Source organism: Trachemys scripta, chromosome 21, assembly GCF_013100865.1.
Source record: "Trachemys scripta elegans isolate TJP31775 chromosome 21, CAS_Tse_1.0, whole genome shotgun sequence".
In the NCBI taxonomy this organism is placed as follows: Eukaryota; Metazoa; Chordata; order Testudines; family Emydidae; genus Trachemys; species Trachemys scripta.
Genome location: NC_048318.1, coordinates 17,435,621 through 17,447,756, shown reverse-complemented (window position 1 = coordinate 17,447,756; position 12,136 = coordinate 17,435,621). Strand labels below are relative to the sequence as shown.

At 51.1% G+C, this 12,136-nt stretch overlaps 1 protein-coding gene across 1 annotated transcript in view; it reads left to right on the top strand.

Moving 5' to 3' along the window:
• DSCAML1 (DS cell adhesion molecule like 1) overlaps positions 1 to 12,136 on the top strand; it is a 279,877-nt gene that overhangs the window by 262,858 nt on the left and 4,883 nt on the right. Inside the window, exons 27-31 of the mRNA XM_034754688.1 lie at positions 2,046 to 2,201; positions 3,394 to 3,424; positions 4,208 to 4,326; positions 5,141 to 5,293; positions 7,383 to 7,577. Of these exons, the coding sequence (XP_034610579.1) occupies positions 2,046 to 2,201; positions 3,394 to 3,424; positions 4,208 to 4,326; positions 5,141 to 5,293; positions 7,383 to 7,577 (654 nt within the window). The remainder of the gene's footprint in view (positions 1 to 2,045; positions 2,202 to 3,393; positions 3,425 to 4,207; positions 4,327 to 5,140; positions 5,294 to 7,382; positions 7,578 to 12,136) is intronic.

Below are 12,136 nucleotides of genomic sequence, written 5' to 3'. Positions count from 1 at the left end.
CCAGCGCAGGCTCGGCGGAGTCTGTGCTGGCTGGGGTCTGACCCTGCACAGCAGGGCTGTAGCAGCCATTCCTCCTCTCCCATCCAGGGCCTAGGCTCCTTCCTCCTGGAAGGGGTGGATTTAATTAGTAGTGAGCTGTCCTTTCTCCACGGGCATCTCTACGCTGAGCCTGCTTCTCAGCCCAGGTAGACAGACATGCGCTTGAACTAGCCTGTGAAAAACAGCAATATGGCCATGTCGACGCAGGCAGTACACTCCTGCCTGAGCCCGGGGGCAGACACGGGCAGCTACCCAGCTGCGGCAGCCACCCTGCTGTTTTCGCAGCACTCGCTCGAGCACAGCTAGCGCCTGTCTGCCCGCCCGCGCTGGGAGGCAAACGCCCAGCTGCCCTGTAGACATACCCCATCGCCCCTTCAGTCCTTGGCATCCCTGCACAGGCTGTCTGCCGTGGTTTCGTTTTGGGATGCAGACACCCGGGAACTGGAGTGATATCCCACACCTCCTCCCTCACTTATTGTCCAAAGAACATTGAGAAATGTCGTAGTAATAGCTGGTTCTCGGGTGACCATCATCCCTGCTGCTCCCCCGCTTTGGTTCCTGTCCTCCCCTGCCCCCCCTCCCTGCAAAGATTGCAGGGGCCAGTATCACTATCCCTGACTTGCACAGGGAGGGAGTCTGGAGCAAAACCAGGAAATGAACCCTGGAGTCCTGGCTGTAACCGCTAGCCGCTCAGTCCCTTAGCGTTCAGCCTGTGGGGGTTCTCGCTGTAAAGCAAACCCCTCTAAGTGTCACACCTGCTTTGTTTCTTCACCTTTCACAAGGGCAGCTCAGGTGCCAGGTGGGCTTGTTCCAATTACACAAAGGCCAGAAATCTGTGCCGGCCCCTTCCTGAGCAGCCCCCGAGCCAGGCAGTGCCAGCTGTCAGCAGGGAGTTGTGTAGGGCTGATGTGTTCTCATGACAGATGCTTCTGCTCAGAGCCTGGTCACATGTTCGTTCTCCAGGGAGACTGCAAGTGCCTCGTTTTTATCAGTGGACTGAGAGGGAGATGGAGATGAGACAGGGCAGGTGTGCCCATTACCTGACTGAGTACCCCGCCCCCACTCCCCCTTCTGCAAAGCCCACACCACCCAGCAGGGAAATGAAATTTGCATGCAGTCTTCTCTGGGGGGCAACAACGCATCCCAGTGGCCCTGCATCCCCACCCTCCAAGTGCTGATGTCCTCAGGAGGTTACCGTGGTCAGTGGCTGTGGCAAGGACTCCATGCCAGATAAACTCTGTGGTGGGTCAGATCAGAGCGCTTTACAGCATGTGACTATGTGTTAGGAACATGAATCCTGGCAGGGGAGGCGGTGGCTGGGGCCAGGACACCTCTTAGCTGCCATTTCCGGGACTTGCAGTTGCACATGCTCTCGCGTATCATGCGTGTGCTTAGCGTGGGTTCCCATGACTGGCTGTAAGAAGGGCTGGGTGAATCTCCGTAGCCCTGAGGGGTGAGCCCCCAACAGCCCAGCTCTGAGGGTAGGTCTGTGCTGCAGCCGGAGGAGAGGCACCCAGCACGGGTAGGTGCACTGCCAAAGCTTGAATCTGGCTAGAGGGGCTACAAATAGGAGCGAGTGCGCACCCAGAGCTCCGAGCAGCTTGTACAGCCGATGCTGGGGTCCAGGCTGTGCTAGCTAGATGAACACCAGTGTGGGTACGCCACCTCGAGCTGTGTCACGCCTCCCGCTGCAGTGCAGATGTCAGGTGAGCCAGAAACACCCTCATCTAAACACACTTATCGCCAGCCTTGGCTGCTGGTACCATGAGCTCAGCTTGTCTCTTGGGTTCCCAGGCTGGCTGGAAGCAGAGAGAGCAAGCGCATTTATCTGGGCATCCCAGACACCTCCCCCTGCCCCCACCCTGACATCCCTCTGAAGCCGCTTTGCAGTTGGGAGGAAGCTGCTGTCCGTAGCCCAGCCTGGCCTCGGCTCTGCTCAGGTCCCCGAGCTGAGGTCCGACATGGGTGTGTGGTCTTACTGCCTCGTGTGTGTGGCTCTCTCCTAGGTACCATACCCCCAATCAAATCCGCTCAGGGGGAGGGGGACGACGTGAAGAAGCTTTTCACCATCGCCTGCCCTGTGATCCTGGCCACGCTCGGGGTGGCCCTGCTCTTCATCATCCGCAAGAAGAGGAAGGAGAAGCGTCTGAAGAGATTGCGAGGTGAGGTGTGAGCCCGGCCTCCTGTGGGGTGGTGCCCCACTGAACGGACGTAGCATGAGAGTCGGCCCTGAAGCGCATGGCAGAGCCGTAGCCGGTTGGGAGGAAGGGATCTAACAGACAGGCAGGCAGAGTGAACGAGGTAGGCTCAGGAAGCATTGTGGTAGTTGCCTGAGCTTTGTTAATATTTTGGGTGGGTTTGTTGGGAGCTGATTAGTTTACACTCACGAGCGTTAGGTCTCGCTGGAGTTTTCCTGGAAGGCAGGCCTTGCGGTTCTTTGATGGTTGCAGTTAAACACCTTTGGGCTTGAGAGGGTTTGACCATGGCCAGCCGTGTTCCCAAGTGGTGTTTGTAACTTGCATCTGCAGCTTGGCGTATGGCGGGGCAGGAGGGGGACTTGGGGGCGCTCTCTCCCTACAAAGTCCAGCTTGTACTTTCACAGCTTTGGGCAGGGTTCCCTGCCCTTTTCCCCACCCAGTCCCCAAAGCATAGACAGATGTTTAATGAAACAGAAAACTTTGATGGGGGAGGGGTTCCGTTAACCTGGATTAAACACATTGCAACAGTTAATAGGAGACAATTGATTTCTAGCGGAAAGCAGGAAGTATGGGCAACAGCCCTGCAAAGGCAGGGGAGATGGTATTTGACAGAAGAATCTGTAAGCTGCTCTGCCGTGACAGTGGTCGGTATGGGAGAAGTAGACAGACAAACCCAATGCCCTCATGAGTTTTTGAAGCTCTAAAGTCTGTGATCATCCATTTCAGTGTAGATCTTAGTTTAGATCCTGGAGGCTCTCTTGGGCATTGGATTGTGTTGCTCTTTTTAAAGCATGCACCGAACAAGGCTGAATTTTGGTTGGATGGGTGAGGCCAAGAGCTTCATTGACGGGAAGGATTTAAAAAAAAAAATAGCAAACTAGTTAGAAAATAACTGTGCCTATTATAGTAGTTGGCTGTAGTTTGACGGCAGGATACTGTGATTGTACACACCTTACACTAGAACGAATGTTGAGCGTGTCTGTGTGCATGTCATGTACCCTCCCGCCTAGCATATCACACAGCAGGCTGTTCTAGAAACTTGCCTTCGCCCAGAGGGACACGCCCCAGCCCATGCATCAATCTGCAGTGGGAACAGAATCTATCTTCCGACCTTTTCCTGGCTCTCTTACAAATGTCTCTCGCTTTTGTATTGCAGACGCAAAGAGCTTGGCAGAAATGCTAATAAGGTGAGTGAGCAGCACCTTCTTTGCCAGTGTAAGACCCTGTCTCGCTTGCCGGTGTAGTTCATGGCACCGGAGCGCACCCTCAGCGTGTGTTTACATAGGCTGCAGTCGCACCTCCCACTTGCAGTGTGGACAGACCCACAGTGATCGGGGGTGTCACTTCCAAGCCTCCCTTTCTAATGCCGCTTGAAAGCAGGTGTAGCCAGTGGCTGCTGCTGGCCCCCCTATTCTGACAGCAGACAAATGGTGCCTGAGAAGTGGCCCTGTGGTGCTGTCTACCAGATGGGGGTGTTTGAGTCTGGGATCATACCCAGCATTGACCCTGCAGGCGGGAGGCTGCCCCGAGGAAGAGGGGATAGAGGTGGTGCCCTGACAGGCGCCGAGGCCCAGCGCCGCGTGCAGGCTGCGGCTGTGTGACTCGCCTCACAGTCCTGCCTGCTCATTTGGGGTAGTGTGAGCACCCAGCGCCGCAGGGATTGGATCCCTGTGATGATGGAAAGGGAAAGACCCTATTTTACCCCCTAACTGGGGATTTGAGGGCGTCATAACATTGACTCTCTCCCAGTGACAGCAGCGGGTCTGGTGCGTTGCTTTCTGCTCGTCTTTCAAAGCACGGCAGAGCGATTTCCAATATGTGGCAGGTGTCGGAATGTGATGGGGTGGCGACTTGTTCTTCACCCACAGCCCTTCCCAGCAGGAAGAAAGGGGTCGTAGAGCTGGTCGCCGGTAAGGCTGTCAGTGAAGTGGAGGCCCTACTCTATTCACTGGCTTCTCTCTTCTCTGCAGCAAGAATAACCGGAGCTTCGACACACCCGTGAAAGGGCCCCCCCAGGGGCCCCGGCTGCACATCGATATTCCTCGTGTCCAGCTCCTCATTGAGGACAAGGAGGGCATCAAGCAGCTGGGTGGGTGGGGCTCTAGCCTCAGATCTAATGGCACTCGGCCTTGTTACAGTTGAAAGGATGCTGAGCAAACCCCCCTTCCCTGCTGAGGGCCACGGCGGCACCTTTCCAGTAGCCCCACAGGCTCCCGGCTGGGTCCAGTCGGAGTGTTGCAGGCCGGGACGCACTCCTGCCTGTTTGCCAGAGACGAGGGCAGCGGCAGCGAGCACTGTGAGATGGGACAGGCGTGGCCGTACTTTGAGAGAACCCACAGCAGGGTCCTTGGGGAAGAGAAGCTTTCCCCTGCTATGCTTCTGGCCAGGGAAATACTATTCCCAGGTAGAGATCTGCCTGCCCTGGCTTCTGAGTGCCAGCTCCCCATGCCAAGGGCCCGTCCTGGCCAGGGCATGTACTGGAGGGTCTCTCCCCACCCCACCTCCAATCCCCTTGTATTTATTCCATCTTCAGCCAAGTTGCCAAGACTGCTTGGGATCATTCTCACACTCCAGTTCTAGGGGGACTGGGTTGGAAGCTGAGGGGCCCTCAGGACAGAGGCTGGGAGTCACCTCTGCCTTGCCCCCATTTCATGCCCGGGAAGCAGGAAGTGCCACTTCCCTGGCCCTGCACCATACAGCACAGGAGGAGCTGTGTGAAGCCCCAGCTCTTTTGTGTGTATTGAGCCTGAGGGAGGTCCCCCAAGCAGCGAAGCCAGAGATGGGTCTGGCAGGGAGTTACTGCCAAGGGGGTCAGGACACTGTGGGCTGGTGATGCTGGTTACTTGCCACAGAAGTGTCTGTGGAGCTGTCTGAGCTCAGTCCCCAATCTCTGCTTCTTGCAGGGGATGATAAAGCTACAATACCAGTGACCGACACAGAGTTCAGCCAAGCTGTGACTCCCCAGAGCTTCTGCACTGGGGTATCTTTGCACCATCCAGCTCTGATACAGAACACCGGACCCTTGATCGACATGTCTGACATTCGACCCGGAACCAGTAAGTACCTGAGGCTGTGGGGGCAGAGAGAGGAAACTGAGCCAGGCTGTTCGCTGACTGAGTACCCCAGCCGTTGAGCTGAGCGTCGTAAGGGGGCTGTCTCCTCCCAGACCAGCTTGGGTGGAGTTAGGCAGCCGCTGAGTGTGCCTACTGGATCCAGCCCCTGCAGGGCCGGGCCAAGCCTATGTGCCCTGCTTTGAGAATCCTGCTGGGGCTTAGGCACGAGAGGGAGATGGGGCTTGCCAGAGGTGGCAATAGCTGTGCTCACAGGCACCTAGAGAACTATTAGAGCACAAACTTAGGTGTAGTTGGGGGATTGCAGTGGTGCCTAAAAGTGGGACCTAGGCACCTCAGTCGCTGTGTGGCTTTGCACCCCCAAAATCGATGCATGGGGCCCATACTGAGCTCACTCATTCTCCGTTCAAGGCCCAGCTCAGCTCTGGCTGCCTCAGCACTGTCTGTAGCTTGCTGTATTGTAGGAATGGGGAGACTCTATACCCTCACACTGTACTGCAGACGCTGTTCTGAGTCTTCGTCAGGCATCCCACGCCAGTTGGGCTGTGTTTGCATGTTAGAGCACTTTAAAGTGAAACGCAGGTCAGATGGCAGGAGAGGAAGGGAGGTGTACCTCAGGAGCCCCTTCACCATCACCCCAAACTTGTACCACGCATGGGACCCACAGCCTACTACTAGCATGCACGTTTCCATGACACACTGATGGGCTGTGAACTTTAGAGCACTTTGCACAATTTCTTTTAAACAGAAATGCTACTGTAGCTGGTGTCTCTCTCAGGTGGCTGTTTGCATTTCTTGTCTTCCTCACAGTAGCACCACCGCATAAAACGAAAGTGAAAATTTAATACTGCCTGGATTACTGGGTGTTGGAGCTTTGGGTGGATCTTGTCAGGCAAGGCTAGGGTGATAGGTCCTACGTGAATGCTGCCCGTTTCCCCCCCTAACTTTGTGCCGAAGAAAAGTGATTTCTTCCCATCCCAAGAACAAGTGTGAAATACCAGCTGTGGTGTGTGTCAGTAACCTAACTGCACCCTGTCCGTTATAAGCCTGCTCCCGTTACCGAACATGGTGGTGCCGCCACCGCCTGCTCCAGAAGCCACCCTCCCCTTTGTGCAGCGTGGCTGTGAGAGCTCCCGTGCAACATATGCAATTGTGACAGGGACGAATGCAGCAGCAGCAGGGCATTGAACGGACATCAGACAGACAGATTCTGAGGGGGAGTGAAAATGTTTCAACTAGTTGCAACTTACTGTCATTCAATATAGCTCAAAGGGATATTACATTAGACATTCAGTAGCTCAGAGTTAGATGTAGGGTTACCTGGTTATATTTTGTTATTCACACAAGACCTTCTGCTAAGAGTTATTACTGTTATATAAAAAGTGTACAGGGATTGTCTTTAGTGATGATAATTCCAGTTGCTTTAGACTTATGGCTCCAGCTGAGCAGATAACATCAACAATATATCCTCTAGAATGAGAAGGCAGGGAGTCTAAATATGTGCATAACTTCATAAAAATAGCAGGCAGAAGGGAAGTTTCTCAAATCAGTCCGTTCTACAAATGACAACAAATATTTGGATGTTTGTATCATGTTATACAAGTGACTACAGACTCTTGCTCTAATAGAAAACAAAACAGCACAGGAAAATGCATAAACTATATCATTTGGAGCTAAGTGTTTTCCAGACTTTATCAATTGTATTTGGAAGTGTTCTGCCAATCTTCCACCAGTTATGGCTCTTTTTCTGATTGGATGCCTGATAATGTTTAAACATCCATGCTGGTGATGACCACTAGATATGTGCCTAATGTGTAGCAATCAACTTTTTCTAGCTGATGAGTTACCCCTTAGTGCCCCAAATGGGTCAGGGCTGGTAAACGACAGACACTTATGTCTGTTGGTGGACAGATGTCTAGCAGTATACACAGACATACATCCGTTTGCGCCTATGTCTAGCTGTAGACACACATGTTCACCCTGTAGACAGGTGGGTCCCAGGGACGCTCTGTTTGCCTCACGAGAGCACATCTTTCTCAATTCTCTGAGAACAAACCTAACTTCTGTGCTTCAGACCCAGTTTCCCGGAAGAGCGTGAAATCGACGCACAGCACCCGGAACAGGTACTCCAGCCAATGGACTCTCACCAAATGCCAGGCGTCTACTCCGGCACGTACTCTTACATCAGACTGGAGGACTGTGGGATCCCAGCATGGAATTACGGTCACAGAGAGCGACAGCTATAGCGCCAGTTTATCTCAGGACACGGGTGAGTTGGCCGGATGGGGAAGGTGGAGGTGGGGATTGCTGCTTGAGGGAAGGCCAGGTGGCTGGCACACGTAGTGGAGCAAGAGAGAAACCAGAGACAGCAGCACTGCTCAGTTATCCACTTACTCACTCCTGGGAGCAGCTTCTGCCCCACCCACCCTCTACCGTCTGTCCTGCAGGAAACAGCCCAGAGAGCCTCTTCCTAGCTGAGTATGCTCTGCAGCAGGGTGGAGTTGATTTAAATTGTCAGTCAGGAAGACTTGAGTTAATCATGGATTTCTACATAAAAGTGCATTGGTGTTGGTTGTTATAACCTTAATACATATTCTTCACAACTCAGAGATAGATGTAGCTTTCATTTTTAGAAGGGAGATGCTATGCATTTTTAAAAACTTTTCAGTTTCGTTTTACAGCTCTATCAGAAAATGAACGACTGATTGATTGATTGGGTATTTCATTTATAAAAGGTAATTGAAGCAGATATTTATGGAGTCATTGGGAGGTGAACTAGCTCCAGGTTAATCATTAATCTTTGGAGGATTTTCTTGCCATGCCGTATTAGGAGGAGAACATCACCGGGCAGACATTTCAATTGTTTTATTTAACAGCAAACATAATAATTTAACAAAACAAGCAGTTTTGAATTTGGTTAAATAATTTTAATAAGCTTGAATGTTTAATTAAAGAGTTAAATGAATCTTTAAAACAAAAATTAAATCCATGGTCAGCCACGTCAGCATGAGAAATGTAAAATATTGGCTTCTGCAGCTAATGCAGCTGTCTGTTTGTTCATAATCTGGAAAAGAAAAACAAGCTTTCCTATGTCCCAACTGATCTCTCAATTTGGAATGAATTAGTCCAAAGGAAGAGACTAGTCTTTCTGTACCTGCCGAAGAAGCTCCTGCTGTTAAAATATGAGATCATCACTTCAATGGTCTCTGAATCCAAGTGCTTGTGTGACTTTCTGTAAAACATCAGCAGCAAATGTATATTTATTTCATGCTTAAATCTGAAGTTTATTCTAGTTGGCAGGATGGAGGAATGATTGCTAGATGCCTATGTCATAGCCAACTCCTCCTCTTCAGCAGTAAAGGTCTGACCCTGGTACTGAGTATTGAGAATATTTGCAAGAAAATGAGCTGGAGATGGTGCTTGTCCCATGTATTTGTTTAATGCTTGTAATTTAACTCTGTGGTGGCATAATTCTCTTTTTAAGACCTCACTCAGTTCCTTCCAACAATAAAACAGCTATTTTCTCAACATTTTGTTCAAGGCTACAGAAATTGGCTTCAGGGTACTCAGCGTGTGTTCAACATTTCTCTTAAGCCCAATGTTGTGAACTTTGGCGGTGACAGTGCCATCTATTTTTTCATGATTTTGTTCACAAAACGTCACCAGATTAGGCCAGTTCTTGATCTAGCGCTCAAAACAGTCCACTACTGAGTTCCATTGCAGGTGTTGTGGGAGAGTTAGTTAGCTTGGTTCCTCCCAGCGCAGCTGCTGCAAAGTGGCTGTTACAGAAGTATTGTGCAATTTAGAATATCAGGATTGGATGCGACCTCATCTAGTCCAACTAAATCATCCTAGCCAGGGCTTAAAAACCTCTCAGGATGGAGATTCCACCACCTCCCTAGGGAACCCATCCCAGTGCTTCACCACCCTCCTTGTGGAAAAGGTTTTCTACTAGCCAACCTAAAGTTCCTGCACTGCAGAGAACGGTCTGGTGCCATCCTCTTTGGAACACGCCCCCTGGCATTCTTCCCTTCTGCAAACGAAACAATCCCAGTTCTCTTGGCCTCTCCTCATAAGTCATGTGCTCCAGCCCCCTAATCAGTTGTGTTGCCCACTGCTGGACTCTCCAATTTTTCCACATCCTTCTTGTAGTTTGGGGCCCAAAACTGGACACAGTACTCCAGATGAGGCCTCCCCAATGCCGAATAGAGGGGAATGATCATGTCCCTTGATCTGCTGGCAATGCTCCTACTTATACAGGCCAAAATGCTGTTTGTTAGCCTTCTTGGCAACAAGGGCACACTGTTGACTCACATCCAGCTTCTTGTCCACTGTTACCTCCAGGTCCTTTTCTGCAGAACTGCCACTTACTTAGCACTTAGAAGAATCCCGTCACCACTACAGACTAGGGACTGACTGGCTAAGTAAGTGCAGGACTCTGCACTTTGTCCTTGTTGAATCTCATTGGATTTCTTTTAGCCCATCTTCTAATTTGTCTTGTCTAGGTCCCCGTGTATCCTATCCCTACCCTGCAGCGTATGGACTGTTCCTCCCACTTTAGAGTCACCTGCAAACTTGCTGAGGCAGTAGTCCATGCTATCCTCCAGATCCTTAATGAAACTATTGACCAAAACTGGCCCCAGGACCAATCCTTGGGGCAGTCTGCCAACTAGATGTGGAGCCATTAATCATTACCTAGCTTTCTGTCTGCCTTGTAGTCCATTCATCCAGCCCATCCTACTTAAACTTGGTGGCCAGAATACTGTGGGAAGAGTGTATTGACAGTACACTTCTTGGCTTTCCTGGTCAGGATGGCAGATTGATGACTCGGTCCCCCATAGCAAGGAGTCTCTGACCACCACCACTTGCTGCCTCCTCCTGGGAGTGGTGATTGTGGAACTCCCATCCCTAGCACAGTGCATCTTCAATTGGTGGAGTCTCCATCTGCTTCCTTCCCTCAGATGATGGTGGAGGTGGCACTCTGCATTAGGACCTGTGGAGAGAACATGGAAGCGGGTGCTCACCTGTATCTGCAGTGCTGGTACATGGATGCTCTTCTGTTGTTTTTTGGAAGTCACATGCTGCCAAGTGTCTTCATGGTTCTCCTGTTCCTGCTGGGTGGCCTGCTTGGCTTCCTTGGAATGTTGTCCTGGACAGATGTCAGGATGTGTGTCTGCAGGTGCATCTTCATGTTATCTCCTGCCACAAAGGCTTGATGCTTGTTTCTCTAGTCCTTTGAACTGTCTCTTCCACTAGGGAGCCCAGCTTGTGCTTTGGCCTCTGTCCTGTGGAAGGAAGAGAAATGTGGCACAATGGCTGAGAGAAGGAAGATCATATGGATGGGAGCGCAGAGTGTCCTCAGCTGTTGCAGCTACTACTGTGAGAAGTCTGTATGACCCAAGAGTCAGAGAGCCCTCCCTGGCCAGCTGACCTCTGGCAGCCTCTCTGCTGAGTGTTGCCCAGGTGTTTTGAGCTGGCTTGATGCAGGAGCCCTGGCTCACAGCCCAGCATTCAGCCCATGGAAGGCCCCTGTGGAGCACAGCACTGCACTATCTCTGTTCCTCAATGCTCTTTCATGGTGGTGGAACGAGTGCTGGAGGGTTTGAAGCAAGGGGCAGGTTCTGGCTGCAGCAGTGCAGGCCTTGCCCCCTTATTAAACTCCCTTGTAAACTCCCCTGTTTGCCATCCCTGTTCGCACGCTCCTCTGGTCGCTTAGGGGCAGGCTTCTTATAGTCCCAGTGGCCCTGCCCCCTGGGAAGGGGCTGATGGGTACCATTAGGCTTAGTGCTCACAGCCTCGCCTAGCTGGCTGCTTGGCTCGGCATTGGCTCAAGCAGAGCACACTACAGCCACAAGTCTTGCCCCAGGGGTCATATAATCACTCCCCCATCACCTGCAGACCTCCCTCTCAAAACACCCTTCCTACACCATTGGCCTTCGGATAGGAGGTGCATCAGCTGAGCATGCAACCACGTGTGGTTAGCTCGGGACACTCCTCTAAACAGGTGCTTCTCATCTTGGATACATTTGCAGCATTGTCTGTGACCAAGCTACATACTGGACATTTCCCTTCTCCCCACACTTTGTTATAGCATTTCCTGATGTCTCCATTGGTTCTGTAAAGACGACATTCCCTCCTTCCATTGTCACACAAGCACCAACAACCAGAGCATTGTGGACATGTCTCCACCCATCAAGCCCTTTCGCACACTGCTCAACTTCTCTTTCAGACATTTTATCCAGCAGTGTGGACTTTATCCCAGTCTTAACAGCCCAACCCCCTTAATGAAGTGAGGGTTCTCAATCATTCGGCACAGAAAGTTTGTGGTATAAACAAAGCACGAACATTTTCAAGCACTTACCTCTTTCTGTGATCTCCTGATTCTTTGCACAAACATTCCTACAGCTGTTTCTGGCTGATGGAGAGTTCATTTTCTTTTCACTACACAGGATATACAAGTGTTTCAGTCACTGTGCCCTATCACTGGCAGACAACACTGAAACTATACAAAATGACAGTAACCATGAAGGTGGATAGGCTTCAGAATCCTGTATGTTGAGGAGAGATTCTTCTCACCAGACATCGCTGCACTTAGTTATCATCATGCTACTCATTACATGCACTGACACTCAGATAAAAAATCCATAGCTGAACAAGACAGATCTTCCTTTGACAATTCCACCTTTAGAGAAACAACTACCAATCTCTTGTGCTCACACATGACAATTCAAGAATAGTCCAGAAGGAAGACAGACCGTCCTTAAGAAAAGAGTATGAAATAAAAAAAAGTTTACCAAGCTGAAGATCCTGCATGTTCCTTTCATCAGC